A 23,096-nucleotide genomic window follows, 5' to 3' on the forward strand; every position below is an offset into this window, starting at 1 on the left:
AAAGAGACTTAGATGAACCTTGGTGCATTTTCATTAGCAATTTCTTATGCCAAAAGCACTGGGTCAGAAAAATAGGAACTTGTGGCTAAATGAACAAATTTATGATTGCTGTCTCCATTTCTATCCCTCAATGATTCAATTTATCATCATGCCCAAAAACCTCCAAAAATTCAATTCTCATGCAACACAAAATTCAAACATAGTCTTTCAGTAGTTAATAAAAATGACAAGTTGTTTTTATTAGAATTCTTGTAGTTTAAAATGAAATCAAACATTTAGTACAAAAGCTCAATGTCGTGCATCATTGAAAGACCAGCAGAGTGGGGAAGAGGTCTCTCCACGCCCCCCAACACAAACTCCTGCATAACTGAAATTTAGAATGTAGAAAAGAGAAGTCTACTTTTACATTAAGTTAGAGACTTCTTTGATCTTCATCTTGGTTTCAGAGAATTTTATGTGACCCTTCATTTTCTTTACTTCTCATACTTGAAAGCAGAAAATACACAGATGTTTCTGGTGTGAGATTAAAAAAGGTAATAATGTAAATATATTAGATAGGAGTAGACCAGTGTAATGTTTAAGTGAATGATAATGATATGAATTTTGTTAGTGAAGCAAAGTTTCTATTCCTGGAGCATGATAATAAGCATTGGAACCAAATGACACAATTATTGGTAAATGAAGCAACTGCAGAAAAGGGGCAGAGATCAAACGATCTTCAATGGAACAGAGTTGTACATACTTCAAACTGCAGCAACAAAATGCACTCACACTGAACAGAGTTTAATGAAGTTGTAATGAATGCAACATTTAATTGACATGTAGGTATCTCCACACAAATTAAAACACACGTGCACAACTTCAAATGATGCATTCAGTTCCATTGCTCTCTAGACAAAATATTTGCATTTTTAGATTTTTTTTGCTTTCTTCTTGTGACAGGTTAAACGTTCAGTACAAAACATCTCGCCAGTTACATGCCCACAGCCAAGAACTCCCAGTGATTTGAGCCCACAGCTAATAGTGCCAGCTGCTTAAACATTCAGAAGCCAGGGCAACTACTGGTTAGAACCCAAAGCCAAGGGCACCAGCTAGTTAGATGCCCAGAGCCAAGGGGACTGGGTAGACATCCAGATCCAAAGAGCAAGCAAACTGATCCTGGCCTTTTTAATGCTGATGTCTATGATGCTCCAGAAACATTTCCCCTCCACAAGTCAAATAAATGGGCTTCAAACATTTACCTGTGGCACTGTGTGAAACTCCCCAACACAGCAGCACCATTTTGAACCATAACTTTCACTGAGTCTACTATGCTATGCAATACCTGATTTAATCACCTGCTGCATCAACACGGGTCCCAATTTTTTACATCTGAATCTCATATTACCAGCCAATTTAGTTTTGGGGCTGTTGAAACTACACTACCTTTTTCTTCCGAGAAGCCAGTAGAAAAATTTTCAGGCAACAGATACTGATATCCAATAGATTCTCATTTCACCTCATTCTACAAATGATTCAAAATTAAAATAAATTAGTGTTCTTAACGATGAGCTCAGAGTTTTCCCATATAGATGTCTTAACGTGTGAATCTGAAGCACGTATTTTATAAAGGTCTGTAAACAGATGTTAGCACTAAGCTACATACAGGATTTTCTTCAAAGTCTGTTTCATTTTAAACTTTAAAACATGTTAAGGGAAAACAGACTGATTTCTACATTTAGCAGCAGTGTTTTGTTTACAGCACAAGTGGAATCCATGAATACTCTGATGAACAAAGCCTTCAAAAATCGGACGAACTAGATTTCCACAACAATCCTGCACTCCTCATATCATTCCATCAGTGGTTTCAAATCAATAAAGTGCGGTGAAAAGGCATTACATTTGATTGTGAAGTCACATTAACACATTACAGGATCAGAGTTTTAAACGCCAAAGCTGAAGGCAAAGACATTCAAATTTTTTTTTGGCGCTAAATGCGTAAACAAAAATGCACACAATCACTCCCTTAATAAAGCATTCTAAAGTTGGAGGTATGAACTGTATTAAAAAGTGAAACCAAAAAGTAAAAGTTGCTTTGGTAGCCGAGTGCTTGGCCTCCAAACTGACACCCGCTCCTTGTGTCTGGGGAGAGTTTAGGTTCAGTAATGTGGATGGATTCACAAAGCACAGCCTTTCATTTGGCAGACTGAAAACAGCCCTATTAGATTTAGTTTCAAAGCAAGTTGCTCATTTCCCCATTCAAGGTCACAGGTAACACTCACAAAAGGTACAGAGTTAGGAAAGACAGGAGGGTGAGAAACGACGTGAACAATGATGAATATTAAATATTGGTGATCAAATTAATAAAACGAGGCTGTAAAACTAAAGTGCTAAAAGTGGCAAAATCATACAGTGTGAATCCACTGCACTGCGGCATTTTTGCTTTTGATGAGCGTGAGGTATAATATTGCTTTGCAGCAGCTAGCTTACCGACATAATGTAGACAAATAATCCCTCTAACCTCAGAATGAGCTCGAGTTGTGATTCAAAAAGGCAAGAAGCATCTAATTTTTAATTACCAGGTTGAGCATCTTTCTGAGTCATCAAATAACAACAGAGCATTGCCACGTTTTGATGAGGATTTTTGTCACAACAATCAATAACTGTTTGTATCTACAACATTCACAATATGATTGTTCAGGGCCTAGGGGTAGTGGAAGGGGTGGGGGGTAGACTTTTTTTTCCAAAAGAAAAAAAACGGCCAGATCCATGCAAGAAAACCATATGTACAAATGGAAGACTCCAAAAAGGGGAAGGTTTCATCCACAAAAAATGTCCATCCGTTCAATTTGCCTGTCATCAAGGCGCTTTTCATTACCTGTGCTGGCATGCTTAAGGTACTGTACTACAAAAATAAATCTCACATCAAAGCAAAATATATCATATACAAAGTGACAGACCACATTTAAGATTAGAATGTTTTGCAGTACATAGTCAGTGTCCGAAGAGATTAGAGAACTGGTTTTAGAACAGAACGCAACGGGCGGCCTGCTTTGGTAAGCTCCCTGGTCACGCACATGCAGGGCAATGGGACAGCTTCCCCGGTCCTCTCCACTGTGTTGTACCGACAGTTTTTCAGGTGATCAGCCATGCTGGCAATTTCTGCAAACTTCCACTCTTTAACCGTGCCGAAGGCAGTGCTGAACCGCCAGGCCTGTAAGAGAAAAATAGCACGTTTCACAAAATGCTATACAATTAATAGGCACTTTGGCGGCAGGGGAAGGAGAAAGGGCCTCTGACCAACCCAAGGAGGCACTTAAGCAACTGAACAAATACTGTGCATTTCTTCCAACTGGTTGTAATTTGGCTATGCAGTAGGTCTGATACCAGTTGTACCAATTGGCACTTTCTTGCTACAGAATCAAGTTTGTGCTTAACGTTAGAATCCAAGATTAAACATATGGTCCATTAGAAGGAGTATGAACAATGAACCTGAAAGTGCAGTCAATTAGCCTACAGTCAATTAGACTTTGAGATCCATTAGCCTACAATCTATTAGACTAGCAGCTCTATACGAGGGAAAAAAGGCAGTGAAGCACAACACAATGGGAGATGGGGAGCAGGAACAAGACCACTGCATGGAGTTTTAAAAAAATAAATAAATGGGCACTCCAAGAAACATTCCTGCAAATCTGTGATGCCTTAATACCCATAAATAGGAAAGTGAACGATGAGATAGCCACACTGGCTTAGAATTTACATTGAGAATGTGGCAAGGCTATTAATGCACACCATTGTTAACAGCATATTGGACAGCAACGTCCAGAGTCTGTACTTGCAGTTAGGTTTGGAAATCCATCAATTGTTATCTAGGTTAATTCGATCCTCTACCGACTGCACTGAAACTTTGCCAGTACACTTGATGTCATCATGCATGTAAGCATGAAGTTGCTGTGCCTACCCATCAGCAGTGGTGAGTGAGGGCCCCTGACTGACAGGCTGGTCAATGTCAGCGCTAACGAATACAAGCATTGCCAATTTCATTTTTTAAACGACCACAATTTGCCTTAATGACCTATGCTCCCTGGACTACATGTTTAGAGAGCCTGACCTGTTCTCGGACTGGTTGGAAAGTACAAGATCAGGCAAGGCAGCAGATCTTAAAGGATTGCTGCTCTACTTTAGAAAAGTAGTGGGCTGTTTTTGTTACCTATAAAGATATTGAGATTGTTAGGACAATACTGAGTTTGGAAATGAGAACTATGAAATGTGATGGGTTACATTTTGGAAGGAAAAGTATGGAATGGAAGATATGAAAGGTGTGGACAAACCCACAGTTTCAACTAAATTAGGAAGGATCCTGCAAGCTGAGCATTCTAACAATGTGCCCATTAGTTAGAATGTTTCCATCATGCTTTATATTGAAACTTTTTGCTCTGTAATTTGCTGGCAGTGTTAACTGTTAACATAACAAAGATGTGCTTACATCAAATATAAAATTGCAAATTCATTGACTGCTTCTACACATTGGACTTTTAAAGGCAGCTTTTAAGATGGCTAAAACAAATCTGCCTTCTTGCATGGTCATAACATCACAGTGAGACAGAGGCAAAGACCTCCTGGAGGTGCCAAATTTCTCCTTCCAACCTCATTGAAAGCCAGGATTGACCATTCAGGAGAAATAATTGGGGATATCTAAAAAATTGATCACCACAGCTACGAAACAACGACTGAAAGAAAGCAAGTGACACGAGTTAGTCATCTATATTTTTTAGAATTTGCAACCAAAATGGAGAGATGAATCATTTGATATATATTTTGGGTAAATATTTAAATTTGGAGTTGGCCACAGGACATGCAAAGTCTCTTTCTCTCTTTCTCTGAAAGCTCTCTCAAATTTGACCCTTACTTGTGAATTGAAGTACTACCTACAAAACCACCTCACTTCAAACAGATAATTTTGAAGAAAGAATTTGAAGATGAAAGAAAAAATACCAGGCACTACTGGGGAAAATGAATTCTTCAGCTTAAGAACCAAACATCCGGAGAGGCAGTGAATCTTTTCGTTTTACTTGACTTTACTACTTTTATCTGCATTTTTCTTACTTGGTCAAGTCTAACATCTAACAATGTAAAGTCTGAACATGGTGTGTTTGTGTGCACTAGTATGAAGTTGGATCTATTTATACACTGCTAATGTTTCTTAAAAATTTTATCCGAATGGGTTTTTTTTTAAAAACAACAAAACTTCTTCCTTACATCTTTAATTCAAGAATACCCTTCTGCTTATTTCTCACAAAATTGCATGCATTCAAATACATAAGGAATTGACAATCTATCAACCTTGTAAAAATTCAAAAATTTGTTGTGGTGAAATGAGTGGTAGGAAGAGTAGTAAACATAGAACATAGAACGTTACAGCGCAGTACAGGCCCTTCGGCCCTCGATGTTGCGCCGACTTGTGAAACCAATCTGAAGCCCATCTAACCTAAACTATTCCATTATCAGGCTATCTTTCCTCACCTGGCTGTAACTGCAGCATGGTGATGGCAATGGACACCTGCATTCCACAAACAGTCTCTCTCGTTAATCCGATTTAAGGATTGATCAAGAAATATGAATGACAGAAGGAAACCAAATAAATTCTAGTCAAAACAGTTACAAAAAGGAAAATAAAAGATGGAGAGAAGGGTTGGGTAGAGATAGAAGATGCAGAAAGGAAAAGTAAAATTTAAAATGTTTAACAATTTACTACTCTCAGGAAAGAGACTCCCCTTCTAAACCAGTGAGTGAATATAACAGTGAACAGATTACAGTATTTACATGGACAGAGATTCCAAAAAGTGGAGCGCAGCAGGATCTGGGTGTTCATGCTAATGTTTAGTATTTCATGCACAAGAAGGTGCAACAAGTAATTAAGAAATAAAGTAACTTAAGAAGCCAAATAGAATTTTGGGCTTTACCACTAATGGGTTGGAGTTTAAAACTAGCGAAGTCCTCTTACAACTATACAAGGTGTTAGTAAAGCCACAACTGGAGATTTTTGATCCATGTATTCAAAACAGGGTGCAACAGTATTGGAGGCTGTTCAAAAGACATTCATTGAGCTGATCCTTAGGCTGAAAGTGTTGACTTCTCAAGAACAGCTAAATTGGTTAGGCATTTATTCATTAGGATTTAGAAGAGTGAGGGGGGTGATCTTATTGAAACATACAAGATTCTGAGGGATTTGATAGAATGGAGGGGGAATCTTGAACTAAAGGACATTGTCCCCTTATTCTGTGACTCTCATTTAAAAACTTAAATCGAAAGGAATTCCTTTGAGAGGATGGTGGTTGTCTGGAATTCCCAACCCGAGTGTGTTACAGAGGTTAGATCACTGGAGGTACTTAATAAGGTGCGATATAGATTTTTGAAATATTGGGGAATTGAGGCTGTCAGGAGCTGGGACGAAAGAGATAGAGGTCTGAGCTGACCACCTATGTTAAATAGCAGGAGCAATTTACCGCAGTTGCTGTAATCTGTACAGAAAATAACTAATGCTGGATATCACAGTGGGTTAGACAGCAACCATGGCCAGGGAGCAAGCTAACGTTGAGTCTAGATAAACAGTGTGTTACAGGCAATTGTCTTGCTAAATAGCAACGACAACATCACCTGGTTTAAAACAATTATGGAAACGGACCAGAAAATGTTAAAGGCAAAAATGCATACATGGGTAAGAGCTGATTTCAAAAGGGATCTAACATAAATCGTTTGGTCAAGGTAACTGGAAGATTAAGCAATAAGGGAGGAGGACATCAGGAAGGAGTGTGTTCTGGTTCAAGCTAAACAAATTCCTTTGAAAAGAGGCAGAGCATCCAAAGCTAGAGTTCCACAAATGGTAAAGTAAATAAGGGTTAAAATAAAAACAGAAAATTGTGGTTTGAGAGATGTCAGGAAAGAGAGTCAGTTTAATAATTAGAAAAATTACAGGAGAAGAAGTACAGGAGAACTTTAAAAAAAAGAATAAGAGTGTTAGCAGGCCAAAACGATCTCAAAAGCATTTGATAAACAGAAAGCTCAGAAAAAACATGGGCCAATAGGATTGAAAGGGAAATAGAGTCAGAGTTACACAGCACAGAAATAAAGCCTTCAGTCCCGCTTATCCACGCCAACCAGATGTCCTAAACTAATCTCGTCTCGTTTGCCAGCATTGGGCCCATATCCCTCCAAAACTTTCCTATTCATGTACCCATCTAGATGCCTTTTAAATGTTGTAATTGTACCTGCCTCTACCACCTCTTCTGGCAGCTCATTCCATACACACATCACCTTCTGCATGAAAAAAGTTGCTCCTTAGGTCCCTTTTAAATCTTTCCCCTCTCACCTTAAACCTATGCCCTCTAGTTTTGGACTCCCCTACCATGGGAAAAAGACCTAGGATATTCAGCCTCTCCATGCCCCTTATGATTTTATAAACTTCTACAAGGTGAGCCCTCAGCCTCCAACGCTCCAGGGAAAAGAGCCCAGCCTATTCAGCCTCTCCCTATAGCTCAAACCCTCCAAGCCTAGGAACATCTTTGTGTTTCTTTTCTACACCATTGAGTTTAACATTTTTACTGCCGCAGGGAATCCAGAATTTAATGCAGTTTTCCAGAAGTGGCCTAAACAACATCCTGTACAGCTGCAGCATGACATCCCAACTCTTATACTCAATGTTCTAACCAATGAAGGCAAGCTTGCCAAATGCCTTCTTTACCACCGTATACCTGCGATTTCACTTTCATGGAACAATGCACCCAGGTCTCTTTGTAGCCAGACGGGCCACTCAAATTGGCAGAATTGGATAATACACCAAGCTTGCTGGGAAATCAAGCCGAGCATTGGTCAAAGTATCTATGCAAAGATACTGAAATGAACAAGCTGCAGACCCAGACAGGCAGGTTGCAGCTGGTGACAGCACAATACACAACTCACCAACATAGTAAGAACTGCAGATGCTAGAGTCAGAGACAACACAGTGTGGAGCTGGAGGAACACAGCAGGCCAGGCAGCATCACAGGAACAGGAAAGCTGACGTTTTGGGTCAGGACCCTTCTTCACAAAAAAAATACACAGTTGACTAAGCCTATTTACCAGGACAATAAGAAACATCGAGATATTTCTGGAACAAAGGGACACCTCACGTTCTTCTCTGGGAAGCCGACCAGACTTACGTGCCTCTGACACTTTCATAAATGGAGGCTCAAAGACCACACCACCATCCACATGGCACTGCCTGATTTGATCAGACCCAATCAAGGTAATCGATTCCTGATCGATCCATTGGTGGGAATCAAAGATTCTCCCGAAGGGGTGCGGAAGCTTCCAAGGATAAGAATCACCGCAACAGTACCCTCAGGAGTGTTAACTCAAGACCAACCACTGTAAGAAGAGGCGCTCCTGGGACCACCGGGAAAGGAAGGCCAGATGGCCATTACCACATGGATCAAAGCCAAGATCTAGAATGGTGATGTTTGATCTTTCAAAGTTAAGTTAAAGTACAAGATACTGACTTAGATTTACAGTATTGTCAGATTTATAGTATTAATGGTTAGTTTGTAGCATAATCATTATTATAGTATTAATAGTGTTGTAACTTATAAAGATCATTTCATATTACTATTAAGATTCGACTCAGTCCTTTGCAGGATATACAGGCTAAACACGCTGTGCCAAGTGCAACAAATTGGCACCCCAGATGGGACTCTAAGAAGTGACTTCATCACTCCAAGATCGAACCCCACCTGAACCAGATATTCCCTGAAATTTTGCCTGAGCCTGAATTAAGCAGACTAAGTCCCATGAGAAGACCAGAAATTCAAGTAAATCGAAGGGAATAGAAAGGTCCATGTTAGACTGTTCTTTAAAGAATAAAGCCAACAGGTGTTTACTCCTAAACATGCAAACAACTGTTTTGTTGTGTGTGGGCTTCCAAACTTGAAAATCCCAGAGTAATAATATGCTGTCAGGGGCAAATGTTAGGAACTGAGCAGGAATTGCAAGAGGTTCGTGAAGAATTAGAGGATGTGAAGAAAGAAATAGCAATTACAACGGAAAAGTACAGAGCAGGACCAAAGAAATCCAGCCAACCTATTACACATGGGGCAATTCCAAACCCAACGTGAGAAGGCGTACCAAGACATCCAGCATGCAGTATCAGCTAAAGACGCTGCTGAAAGCAAAGTAAGCTAGTTTAAAAGGTAAACGTGCAGATCTACAAGCAGCAGTAAAGGTAATGCACCAATCTGATAAGGAAGAGAAACAGGCAGCAGCCGCAGACCACACTAAGTGCCTGCAAGAGATTGAGAAATTAAAATCCCAACTCTCAATCCACAACGGAATAATATGCGCATATGGGGATGTTATAAGGGAAGAACAGCAGGAGGTAGACTGGGATGAACTCAGGGAAGATGCGCAGCAGTACGCCATGTGCGTGGAGGATTGGGATCCGCCACCAACCTTCCCAGAGGAATCAGCCCCTTCAGCGTCTCCGCAGACATCCCATGATGCAATGAACCTGATTACCACTGAAAGACGGGTTGGCGATGCCGCTGACACCCCAGCAGTAACATACACTACCCCATTTACAGTCACACAATTAGCAGAAATCGCCAAAAAGATCCCAGATTCTGAGCCATCAGCAGACCCACAGGTATTCTTTGATAGGATCAGACAACAAAAGGTTTTGCAAGGGCTCAATGAGAGAGAGAAGACAAAACTCACTGCAATGTGTTTGAGCCAGTCAGTGCAGTCTGCAGCCCCTGCCCCTCTGAACGTAGGGGAAGGCACCTTAGTCAATATGAAAGAGACAATCCTAACAGCAATTGGGTAGAGGAGACCCTAATAGATGGACTTAACGTGTGTAGGTAAAAGAAGGGAGAACACCCAACTGCCTTTGCAGGTCGTTTGTCGGTACATTTTACAGGAGTCTATGGAGATTAAGACAGAGGTCAGTTATCAGAGGCTGACTCAGTTAAGCGGGCTTTAGTTTCACATACTATCAAAGAGAATCGGAAGGCACGTGAGAACTTTGATCCCGCAGAGCCAACTCACAATGAGGCACGGGTTCTGAGGAGAACGTCCTGGGCGGGGGGAGAAAGAAGTCCACAAACTAAACAAAAATAAAACAGAAAGGAGGGAAAATGTTTCCTGTCTGAGCCTCCAACCAAGGTCCAGTATGGAGGAATGAATGAAGAGAAGGCAATCGTTATCAAAGGAACCCAGCTCCACCTCACACAGCTACAGGGAGAGATAGAGGGGTACAGCAGAGGCAGAGATGGCAGCCAGCACGGTGCCACCACTGCGGGCACCCAGGACACTATGTGCGAGAATGTAGAGCCCCTGCACAGCCGCACCTGCAACCAGACATCACGGGAACAAGGAGTAACAGAGGGAGGCACCAACTCCCATTAGAAAGTCCAATTTGGCAGGCTCTGGTCCATGCTGGGGACACTAGCAAATCCCCACCCCCAAATTACGAGGCATCCACATGACGACGTCAAGCTCCTGCCTCCCCAGTATGGGTCTACGATCCAAAGTGGGATAGTGTAGGTAGACCATTAGTCAATGGAGGGGTAGGAGGCTGCCCTATAGAATTTTTTTGGAATACCAGAGGTTCCCGCACAACCCTAAACACCTCAAAATTTAATGATCCACCCTGGCAGACCACAGGGGCTTTTGTTTTACGTGGATTTACTGGCCATGGATGTGAGGGGTACATTTCTGAACTTATATAATTTAAACTAGGCGACATTACACGCCACCACCCTGCTATCTTAGTTAACCTTCTCTCAGACGTAGAACACATCCTTGGAGTCGATTTCATGACAAGGTGTAACCTTGCCATTGATCCAGTAAATTCCTGCATATGGAAGATGTCCCAGATTAGCAAGGTGCTACCCATCATCTCAACAGAAAATTATGTTAATCGGAGCTGTTAATAGGAGAGTTTTGGTTCAATCCCCTAACAGTGCCCAAGGATCCAGCTATGCTAGAAGTGATTATGAAACACAAAGGGGTAATCGCCCAGCATTAACATGCCTGTGGGCGTATAACGGGAGGGGTGATAATCGGGGGGCCTGACCCAAAACCGCAAAGGCGATACGGTTTCCCCAGACAGGCAGGCAATTGACAAGGAGTGCTGCGACCTGTGACCTCCACTAATAATGCTCCAATTTGGCCTGTCAAGAAGCCAGATGGCTCATGGCATTTGACTATTGACTACCAGGAACTCAATAAAGTCACCCCACTTCACAGGAACTCAAAGTACACCAGCCCAGCCACAATAATGAAGCAAGCCCCGCAAGCAAAATACTTCAAAGTACTTGATATTATCTGGTCCCCACCTTACACCCGTCCTGTCAGTATAAATTTGCGTTTACCTTCCAGGAACAACAGTATACCCGGACCTATTTACCCTAAAGGTTCCATAACTCACCCTCAAGTTTCCAATGACTCATTGGAAAAGTTTTCCCGGCCTGATTGCCTAATACAACATGTAGACAATCTACTCTTACAAATTGGAAAAAAAATGGCGGAACACATCCAACTCCGAGATGATTTACTCAACTTCTTGCACATTACAGGTTGTAAAATAAATCCGAAAAAGGCGCAGATTCTACAGCCATGAGGTTACATGCTTAATAGTCACTCATGAGAAAAAAAGAGGTAGACCAAAAGCGAATAGATTCCACAGCATGACTCCCACTTGAGATGTTAATGCACTCCGATCTTTCTTGGGTCTAGTGGGATTCTGCAGGAACCACATTGATGGGTTTGTCACCGAAGCAGCCCCAGAGTTGCTGAAAAGGAACTCTGCCTGGAATTGGACATCCCAACATACAAAGGCAGTAACTGATTAAAAGTATGCCCTCGCAACAGTACCAGCTTCGCTAGTTCCCAACCCTGACTTACCATTCACCCTAGAAGTTGCAGCCACAGACTGCAAAGCTGCCATTCTGCAACAGGAATGACATGGTAGGCTAGGCCCAGTGACATATGCCTCCTGAGTCCTACAGCCCACGGAACAAGGGTTTGCCATATGTGAACGACACTTCCTCAGAGTCTTTTGGGCAGTCCAGTACTTTATTGGTTTAAGTCCACTGACTATCTAACTGAGCACACCTCAATCCAGTTCCTGCTGAATGGCTGAATCCAATGATGGCTCAGTGAGCCAGACCCGAGCTGCACGATGGACTCTGCTGTTTCAAAGTCGAGACATCATGGTCAAACATACCAAGGTGCCCACCTTCCTAGCTGATCACCTAAATTATAGGAGAGACCCATATGACTGCCAAATAATAACAGCAAAACACCTCGCTGGCCCTTTCTGGCCATAAACAAAAGAACAGACTGAGAAAAGGCAAAAGGATGAACAGGTAGAAACTCCAGTCAAAATCTATGTCGATGGATCCTCCACAGTGGAGGACAGCAGTCAGATCACCAGCTGTGGTGTATACATGACAGATGCGCAGGGACAAAGACTCATTGAACTCACTTTGAAATTACCCAGCCATCTAAGTGCCCAAATTGGAGAAGTAGCAGCAGTACCCTATGTGGTCAGCCATCCAATCTGTTCCCTTCACCTGTGGACATATACTCTGATAGCAAGTTTGTATGCAACAGCCTCAGAATTTTTACCATTATGGGAAGCTAGAGGTTTTATCTCTAGATGGGAAACCCCTACCATCAGCCCCCGTATTGAAATACAAACTACAGGCCACTGGTGAAAGGAAGTATGGCAAAATTAGGAGCCACCACAAAACATCCCCAGAAGGCAACTGCAAAGCGGATGAGTTAGCTGAGAGGTGCTCAAGTAGGAGAATTCTAGCAACAATCCATAGTTGAGCAGGCAAATGCGATCATCGTGAGCCAAACATAGAGGACCGTAGGCAAACACAACGCCACGATAATTCCTTGACTTGAAACAAATTTTACGAGGAGTTTATCCAGGTGCTTATGATAAATGGAAAAGTTCCTTACAAGTACGGGATGGATTAGTTCTAAAAGCAGGAGTTTGTGGTTCCAATTCAAGAAAGAAATCAAATAATATACCAATACCATGACAGGCTTAGACACCAGGGAACTGAAGCCACTACTGAATGATTGTAAGTACCGTGTTGGTGGGCTGAGTTACATAAAAATGCATCACACTACATAGAAAATTGTCTGGATTATTTTGGGCACTCACCAGATAGGTATGCCCAAAAGGGAGAACTGATGCATAACTGTCCAGTGGAAGGGCCCTGGACGAATCTACGAATTGATTATATAGGTCCCTTTCCATGAAGTAGGAATTGATTTACCTATCTTCTGGTAAACACAGATACATTCACAAAATGGCTTGAGGCTTTTCCCATGAGGACAACTACAGCCAAAACAACCACACAAATCCTAACACAACAGGTATTTAGGAGATAACAAGGTGAAGACTGGATGAACACAGCAGACCAAGCAGCATCAGAGGAGCAGGAAAGCTGACGTTTCAGGTCTGGACCCTTCTTCCTACTATCTCTGAGGTATTTATGAGATGGATTTTACCCTGCAGTATCAAGTCAGATCGGGGAAGTCATTTCACTATGCTTGGTATCAAACAGAAATTCCACGTTGCATACCACCCCCAATCTATTGGGATCGTGGAAAGGATGAATCACACCCTAAAAGGGATGATTAGGAAGATGGTGCAACAGAACAAAAAAACTTGGGACACAGTACTTCCGTTTGTCCTTACGATGATACTCAATATCATCTCACGATCCACATAGTAATCCCCCCCTACCCTAATGACAGGCCGATCCACGAGAGGGGTTGACTACCAGTTGAGACTTGACATCTCAGAACCTGCCCTCACTCACGAAAAAGCGGTGCAGCAGCTCACCGAAAATATCAAGTCCATGCAGTTAGCAGCAGCCGTCAGGCTAGGAACCAAAAGGAAATTAAGTAAAGCTTATTTTGACAGTAAAGTTAACCCTGTTAAATATTCTTTAAGGCTACAGACATACAATCCTAGTTCCTTTCTTTTCTCTAAATACTCAGGTCCCCACACTGTGGTCAATAAAGCAAGTCCCTCTGTATACAGATGTTCTACTAGCCACAGGAAAGATCGGCTGGCACCATGTAAACCAATTAAAAGCCTATGGCACTCAACACATCCCACTCTCACCACCTTAAAACATGCATGACGGATGACACTGTCCTACAGCAAGTGACGAGACCAAGGACACCCGCCTCAACACATCCTCTTAGCTGAATTGCTCTCTTCACAAAATTTATACTCTCCCATCACTAGCACCGACTGCAGCTCCAATGAGTAATGGGCCGTCAGACAATCTAATTGACATACCGGAGGACTTGATTCCTCTAACCAATTAAAACAACCTCATAGACAACCCAGACATGGCAGAACTTCTCAATAATTCCCTGATCAACAAAGAAGTCGAAAGACACCAAGCCCTTACAACTCAGACCCCCGTCAGCGTATTCACAATATGGATACGAGACAATGCTAAGAGACTAGTGCGGACAAGGGAACAACAAAAGGAACGAGACTGTCAGGTAGAACCCTTCAACATTAATGACATCATCACTGAGGGGGATGACAGCACCTGAACATGGGAACCTGGAGGATACAATACTGTCGGGCCCACAGAGATAGAGGATTCAGAACAAACAGATGAGTCTCCATTGGGTGCCTACTCAATGAATGCATTGAGTCACTAACCCAGAGGATGAAATAGTTCCTAGCGACCACCCCAAGTGAGATACAACTGTTTCTGATGGTTGGCACTCGTACGTAATTCACACTTCTCTGTAGGTCCTGTGGGACCAACTCACATTCTTATAAGTTCTAATGGGATTAACCACAATTACTTGTTTACACCCGAATCAAATGTGGGTGCTCATTCAAAAAGAAAATGGGGTGAGGGTTAGACTGTGTGCATTGCAAGTTATAAACTATTCAGATATTAAACAAGGATAAATGAAACGACCTTCATCTTCCCCCAGAACAACCATAACCACACAAAACAAACAATCAATCAGGATCTACTTCATCAGGATCACTATCATCACAAGCAACATACAAGCCTCACTGTCAAAGAAGAGGCGACCCTGGGAACACCAGGAGAGGCGACCAGATGACCATCAATATGTGGATCACGACCCGATCATCTACTATACAAGTCGTTCCCCGGTTTGCCTTTCCAAACGCAACATCACACATTTATCTAAATCAAATTCCCCATCTGGGACTCCTTCACCCATCAACCCACCTGATCAAAGTCCCATTGTACTCAACTTTCTTTACTGTCCACTACATCAACAAACTTACTAACCATACCTCCTATATTCACATCCACTTCATTTGTATAAATGACAAAATGCAGTGGACCCAGCACTGATTAGTCTGGACTAAGTAAAAATAGTTCTTCATGGGTGACATCCAAGTTCTTTAGGATCCTAAGCAGTGATCATAATATTTTTCAACCTGTTTGCTAGTAAGAACATGCCAGTCAGAACACCACTGGTCACAAGACTCCAGTCCAAAAAACAAACTTCCACCACCACCCTGTGTCCTACCTTCTAGCCAACTCTTTATCCAATTGGCTAGCATCCCCTGTATTCAATGTGACATAACCTTGCTAACCAATCTACCATGCAGAGCCCTGTCGAATGCCTTGAAGTCCATATAGACAATGTCTGCTGCTCTGCCTTCAACAATCGTCTTCGTCACCTCTTCAAAAAAGTCAATCAAGGAAGTGAGAGGCAATTTCCAATGCACAAAGCCATGTTGACTATCCCCAATCAGTCCTTGCCTTTCAAATAAATGTAAATCCTGTCCCTTGGAATCTCTTTCAACAACTTACCCACCACTGACATCAGGCTCACCAGTCTATAGTTTCCTGGTTTTCCTTACCACCTTTCTTAATAACTGCACTACATTAGTCACCCTCCAGACTTCCGTCTTCTCATCTGTGGCTATCGATGATACAAATATCTCAGCAAGGGGCCTAGCAATCTCTACCCTAGCTTCCCACAAAGTTCTGAGATACACCCGATTGGGTCCTGGAGATTTATCTACCTTTACGCGTTTCAAGACCTGCTGCACCTCCACTTCTGTAATATGGACACTTTAAGACATCACTATTTATTTCCCAAAGTTCAGCAGCTTCTATATCCCTCTGCACAGCAAATACTGATGCAAGATATTTGTTTAGTATCTCTCCCATCTCCTATGATTCTACACATAGGGCCCCTTAAAGACCAACATGGCCATCTGTTTTCTCCCTAGTTTCTCTTTTGCCCTTAACATATTTGAAGAATCTCTATGGATTCTCCTTAACCCTATTTGCCAAAGCTATTTCATATCCCCTTTTTACTCCTGCTGATATCCCTCTTAAGGATACTCCTACTGCCTTTGTTCTATTCTAAGCATTCAGTCAATCCAGGCTGTCTATCGCTTACATGTGTCTCCTGTTTCTTGATCAGGGTCTCAATTTCTCCAGTCATTCAGCATTCCCCGCACCTACCAGCCTTGCCCATCACACTTACAGGAACATAACTGTCTTTGAACAATTGTTCTCATTTTTGAAGGCCTCCCACTTTCTGACCATCCCTTTACTTGCAAACAGCTTTTCCAATCAACTTTTGAAAGTTCTTGCCTAATACTGTCAAAATTGGCCTTATTGCAATTTAGAACTTTAACTTTTAGATCAGGTCTATCCTTTTCCAAACTATTATAAAACTTAATAGAATTATGATGATCACTTGCCCCAAAGTGCTCCCCCACTGACACTTCAGTCACATGTCCTGCCTTATTTCCCAAGAGAAGAAATGTTTTGCCCTCTCTAGTAGGTATATCCACATAATCGAAGAAAATGATCTTGTACACTTAAATTTCTCTCCATCCAAGCCCTTAACATTATGGCAGCACCAGTCTGTGTGGAAATCTTCACGTACATGCAGAGGACATAGCTAAAGTATTAAACAAAATTTTTGTATCTGTCTTTACAAAGAGTGCAAATGATGTAAAGTTTGCACAGAGAGGGAAGTTATGGAGGAAAGAGTTATAGCTGCAAGTGTACTAAAAAGATTAGATTACTGTAAATGTGCAATAGCTTGATCCAGATAGAATGCATCCCAGGTTACTGAAAAGAAGCAAAGATAGAAATAGAGGTGGTTTTGGTTGCAATCTTTCAACCCTCACTGGATATAGAAATATAAAAAGGACTGGAGGGTTGGTGATATTACCCCATTCTTAAAGAAGTGGATACACCTCCTTGATAGAAGCAAATCAGCTTGACAGCCATGCTAAGGAAGGTACAAGAAACTATGTCAGGGTAGGATAATAAAGAAGAATCAGTATTTCTGAAGGTTTTGGAGTAGATTTGTAGCTTGGGTTGTGGATGTTGTGGTTGGTTGGCTCGCCGAGCTGGTTCATTGTTGTTCCGCAGACATTTCATTACCCTGTTGGGTAACATCATCAGTGCAGCCTCCGATGAAGCGCCATTGTGTTTTTCCGCCTGGTTTTTAAACTCTGGGGTCCGTTGAACTGGATTACCTCACTTCCGGTTTTCCTTCATAGTGCAGTGTATATGGGGTCGAGTTCTATGGGTTTGTTGATGGCTTTCTTTGTGGAGTACCAGACTTCTAGGAACTCCCATGCCTGTCTCTGCTTTGCTTGTCCCAGGATCTTGGTGTTGTCCCAATCGAATTGGTAGCTCTCCTTATCCATGTGGATAGAGATGAGCGACTATTGGTCGTGTCTTTTTGTAGTCAATTGGCATTTGTGTACCTTGTTAATTTCCTTCTTCTTCGTCTGATGTAGTGTCTATCACAGTCTCTGCAGGGAATCTTGTATATGACACTGGCCCTGTCCATAGTGGGTAGTGGTCTTTGGTTCGGGTGAGCAGTTGATAAGGTTGATGTGGGTTTCTGCGCCACTGATACCCAGTGATCGTAGGAGTCTTATGGTCAGTTCTGACGTGTTCCTGATGTAAGGTAGTGTGATGAGTGTGTCGGGGCGTGTAGTATCTTCCTGATGTTGTTCGTGTAATAGGCATCTTCTGACCCAGTTTTTTGGATATCCATCGTCCTTGAAAACCTGGAAGAGGTATTCTTCTTCTTCTTCTTTTCTTCTTGTTCTAGGCCGTAGAATCGGGGAGTGTTGGTTCCCGAATGAATGAAACCCAAAGGAACCAACACACCCCAATTCCACGGCCTCCTGAAAGTACACAAACCGGAAGTACCCCTTAGACCCATAGTCTCCCTGCCAGGCACGCCATCACACAGATTAGCCAAGGAACTACAAAGGAGACTAAGGCACCTCGTCAACAAATCACCCCATTCAATCCACTCAGCCCAAGAGTTCCTCAATTCCAAAGACATAAGGATAGATGGCGATGAGACCATGGTATCGTTTGACGTCACTGCCCTATTCACATCAATAGACATACCATTAGCAAGGGAAACAATGACAGCACTACTAGAACAAGAAGAAGAAGAATACCTCTTCCAGCTTTTCAAGGATGATGGATATCCAAAAAACTGGGTCGGAAGACACCTATTACACGAACAACATCAGGAAGATACTACACACCCCGACACACTCATCACGCTACCTTACATCAGGAACACATCGGAAGTCACCACAAGACTCCTACGACCACTGGGCATCAGAGTGGCACACAAACCCACATCAACCCTACGACAACTGCTCATCCGAACCAAAGACTCACTACCCACTATGGACAGGACCAATGTCATATACAAGATTCCCTGCAGAGACTGTGACAAACATTATATTGGACAAACAGGAAGGAAATTAACAAGGGTACGCGAACACCAATTGGCTACAAAAAGACATGACCAATACTCACTCACCTCTATCCATATAGATAGAGAGAACTACCAATTCAATTGGGACAACACCAAGATCCTGGGACAAGCAAAGCAGAGACAGGCATGGGAGTTCCTACAAGCCTGGTACTCCACGAAGAAAGCCATTAACAAACACAATAGAACTCAACCCCATATACCCTCCATAACGAAGGAAAACCGGAAGTGAGGTAATCCAGCTCAACGGACCCCAGAGTTTAAAAACCAGGCAGGAAAACACAACAGCAATTCATCAGAGGCTGCACTGATGATGTTATCCAGCAGGGTAATGAAACGTCTGTGGAACAATAACAAACCAGCTCGGCAATCCAACCAACCACAAGGATCAGTATTGATTAAAGGGAAATTGTGTTTGACTAACTTGATTAAATTCTTTGAAGTAATAATGGTGATAAATTAGTAAAGATTACACGGCATTCATCAAATTGTCAACCTGAAAAATTATTGAGGACAGCGCGTAAAATTAAGAGGAAGATAGTGGTATGTATACAAAATTGGTTCAGTTATAGGAAGTGCTGGAAGAGGGAAGTTTGGGAGACTGGGAGGCAGCTTGGTGTGATGTTCCTCAAGAATCAGTCTTGGTTCAATTGCTCTTAATTTTTATTTAAAAACTAGACTCAGGTATAGGGAGCATGATCAACTTGGAAGCTCATATGAAACTCAGCATATAAGAATGATGTGCACAATTGTAGACATCAAGTATACAGGCAGAGTGATTAAATGGGTAAATGTATGGTATGTAAAGGCAGTTCAGTTATGCAGCAAAGTTAGAAATTAGGACTGCTTGCTTCAGAACAATGAAAATTAAGAGGTGAGGTATTTTGACAAGACTAGAGAGAGAGTACCTATTCTTTGTGTGAACTAATAACCATCATTGACAAAAGATATGGAGTCAAACAAGAAGAAATCTTTTCTATCCAGTGTTATCAGGACTCAGAACACTACTTGAAAAAGGTGGTGAAACTTGATTCCATGCACAACTTTGGAAGCAGGGCTCAAATTTTGAGGGCTCTTGAGATTTTCTCAAGGGATGCCATTTGGTATTCAGGAGTTCTTTTTTATTGTCATCAACTTATTTATTAAATGATGCAATCACGTAGAAATATTACCACTGCACTAGTGATGTTGTTTTTTGTGTTTCCTGCTTTAGATAAATAAGATACAAATACAAAAAAAAACTGAGGTTCTATGTATGTGTGCATGTGACCTTTGAATTTGCAAGCTATAAACCGATTATAATCCACTTCCAAAATGAAAATTCTAATTAGGTGGCACAAAGTAACTCATTGGGATCAAGTCTCACATTTGCAGCTCCTTCTCAAAATTAACTGAAAGCAATTAGCATTCTTCAGCATTATTTGGTTTCATTCTGTCAATTTCAAGTTTATTTCACCAAAAGAGAGAGATAAGCATTTAAAGATAGAGCTTAAGAAAAGGGATGAGCAGCGAAGTTAATTTTGGAATATTCTAGCCAAAAGCCTGGACAAACATCTTAGAAAGAAACAGGCCATTTAGCCTGTCAACTATCTATTAAAGAATGGTCCTGGTATTCGTTTTTAAACAGCCAGATATAAATCATCTTTAACAATAGTGCTGCAGGTATCAAATTAACAATCTGATCATTTAACAAACAAGATGCATATAAACACAGTTCAACAGTATAACTAATGACCTAGCCTTTCTTTAAGGTTTTAAATTCCAAGGAATTAAAAACAACTGCACATTGGGGAATCCAAAACGGCACAACCCTTACAGTGGCTTACTTTGTCTTTGTTTTAGAAAAAAATCAGTCTATTAAAATATATTGTGCATTAATTTTACGTTAATCTCATTATAACGCCTGATACAATCCTAATGCAAAGTCAATCTGAGACATAACTCCGAAAATGGACTAGGACCCCAAAAAGCTAATTCAAATATTTTTCTCATAAGAATCATAATAAACATAGAAACATAGATCATAGATAGGGGACATTCAGCCTATATCCACTCTTTTTTGCTATAATCCTATAAATTCCTAACCCTAAAATACCTGTTCAACTCCCCCTTCAAATGATTTATGGAATCAGCAACCACAGTAGATGGCAGCCACGAAGGCGATAATAGGCCTTTTCCGGAGCAGGCTGGTACATTACATCTGTTTATTTTGTGCTGATCTTAAGGTCAAAGTTATCACATGCATTGCAGAATAAGTCTATGCTATGTTGCAATTCCAGTTCTGAACAGGCAGCTAGTGCAGTCATCAGTTAGCAGGAAGTTGCAAAGTTTGTCCTTGGAGACTTTGATCTTTGCCAGGAGTCATCTCAAATTGAGCAGCTTCCTGTCCACGTGATAACTAATTTTGATGTATTCTATGGTCGTGACCCTAGCACTGGACATCACGGGGGAAGAAAAAAAACCATGCTGTAAAGAGTTTATGACAGCATTCAGCCCTGTTTAACTCTATTAACGATTGGGAATGGATCAGAAAAATGACCACCATCTAGGGCAGGTGTAAGAATACCATCTGTGTTGTGGCAAACTATTGGAAGGAATTTTCCAGGGCAACCAAATCTATCCATTCCCTTCATGGTTGACTGAGTCAAAGGGCTTTGGCAGGTCAACAAGAATGCTGTAAGAGGCCCATGTTCTGTTCTTGTCATTTCTCCTGAAGCGGTCTAAGTATAAACACTAGATTATACTCACAAGCCTGACATCTGCCTCAGGTTATTAGCCCAAAAAGAACGTCTTGGACATTAAATTGCATTATCTGGCTCTGTAATCAGATTTTCATAGTCATGACTGTGTGCCCCCATCAGCGGGGGCTCATTTGTTGAGATGAATCCGGAGCAAAATGAGCAAACTTCCATCAGTCAATAAACTTCATCTTTCATCACTACATTGCAAACCATAACCTATATGAAACATCATTTCACGTACTTCTATGAATCAACACAGCCAAACTCCAGAAAGAGGGGCAAAACACTTTATCCATATCCTCAATTGACCTTTGTCCATCAATAAAGCAAACAAAAGGGCTACCATCAATGGTCTCTTTGATGACTCTTGCACGCCATTATAAACAACAAATACAAACTCTTCTTTGGTGCCAAAATGTTCACGGAATTCTTTCAGTCCCTGTGGCATCCTGCATGTTTACAAAGACAGCTACATTATCCAGTAGTACAAGCGAAAAGAAATAAATTTTGTGACAATTAGAGAGGAACCTCACCCCTCTTCATCATCAGAAAATCTTCACAAGCATCCTCCTGAACAATTTTATGCAATATCTCAACGCAGATGTGCTGTCATTGAATGTGTGGTTTTAGAAAAGGCTGAGGAATCACTAAGATGGTGCTTGCAGTTAGACAGCACCAGGAGAAATGTTAAGTTTAGGACACAGAACTCTACACCACATATGGTGACATGATCAAGACCTTTGACAGTTAGCCAAGAGAGTATTTGGAAGCTAATGGAGAAATGTAATTGCCCTGAAACATTCAATATTATGGTTTGACAGTTCCATGACTGTATCTTTGGAGGGCACGGAGGATAGCAAGGCTTATGATCCATTCCCAATCACAAATGGTCTGAAACCAGGCTGCAGGTTAACAGCAACTCTCTTTAGCATGTCTTTTAACCTTTGTTTTCAGATGCTAGGATCATCATCTTGGAATGCATCAACTAAATCAGGCAGAGACAGAAATGTGCTAAGAGCTATAAAAACACTTTGGAGCAGTAGGTTATCAGAGAATCATACAGCACAGAACCATCAGATCCGCATTGATGAAAACTACTATGTCTACATGATCCAACTTAGCACTTGACCCACAGCCTTGAATGTTATGATATTTCCAGTGCTCATCGAGGTACTTCTTAAAAATTGAGGTTTTCCAGTTCAACTACCTTCTAGTCATCCACCGGCAGGAAAAAAATTCCCAAAACAGCTCTAAATCTCCTGCCTGTCACCTTAAAGTTATGCCTTTCAATACTGACCTTCAACTGCTTCAGCTGCTTTCTATGCACCCTGTCCATACCCCTCAAATCTTGCGCACTTCAATCAGGTCTCCGCTCAGTCTTCCCTGCTTCAAAGAAAACATCCCAAGCTTGTCCAGACTCTCTTCATAGAGGAACAGCTCCATCACAGGCAACATCCTGCCAAATCTCTTCTGCACCTCCTTCAGTGCAATCACATTCTTCCTGTAAGCGTGGTGACCACA

The 23,096-nt window shown here is 41.6% G+C and overlaps 1 protein-coding gene across 8 annotated transcripts in view; it reads right to left on the bottom strand.

Moving 5' to 3' along the window:
• Positions 1-211: 211 nt before the first annotated feature.
• The window catches only part of fbxo30a (F-box protein 30a), a 32,808-nt gene continuing 9,923 nt past the window's right edge, over positions 212-23,096 (bottom strand). For all 8 annotated transcript variants that reach the window (XM_020516837.2, XM_048596559.1, XM_048596556.1 and 5 more), the window contains one exon: positions 212-3,193. In XM_020516837.2, coding sequence (XP_020372426.2) covers positions 2,990-3,193 — 204 coding nt within the window. In that variant the 3' untranslated portion in view covers positions 212-2,989. The remainder of the gene's footprint in view (positions 3,194-23,096) is intronic.

Source organism: Rhincodon typus, chromosome 5 (genome assembly GCF_021869965.1).
Source record: "Rhincodon typus isolate 14 chromosome 5, sRhiTyp1.1, whole genome shotgun sequence".
Classification (NCBI taxonomy): Eukaryota; Metazoa; Chordata; class Chondrichthyes; order Orectolobiformes; family Rhincodontidae; genus Rhincodon; species Rhincodon typus.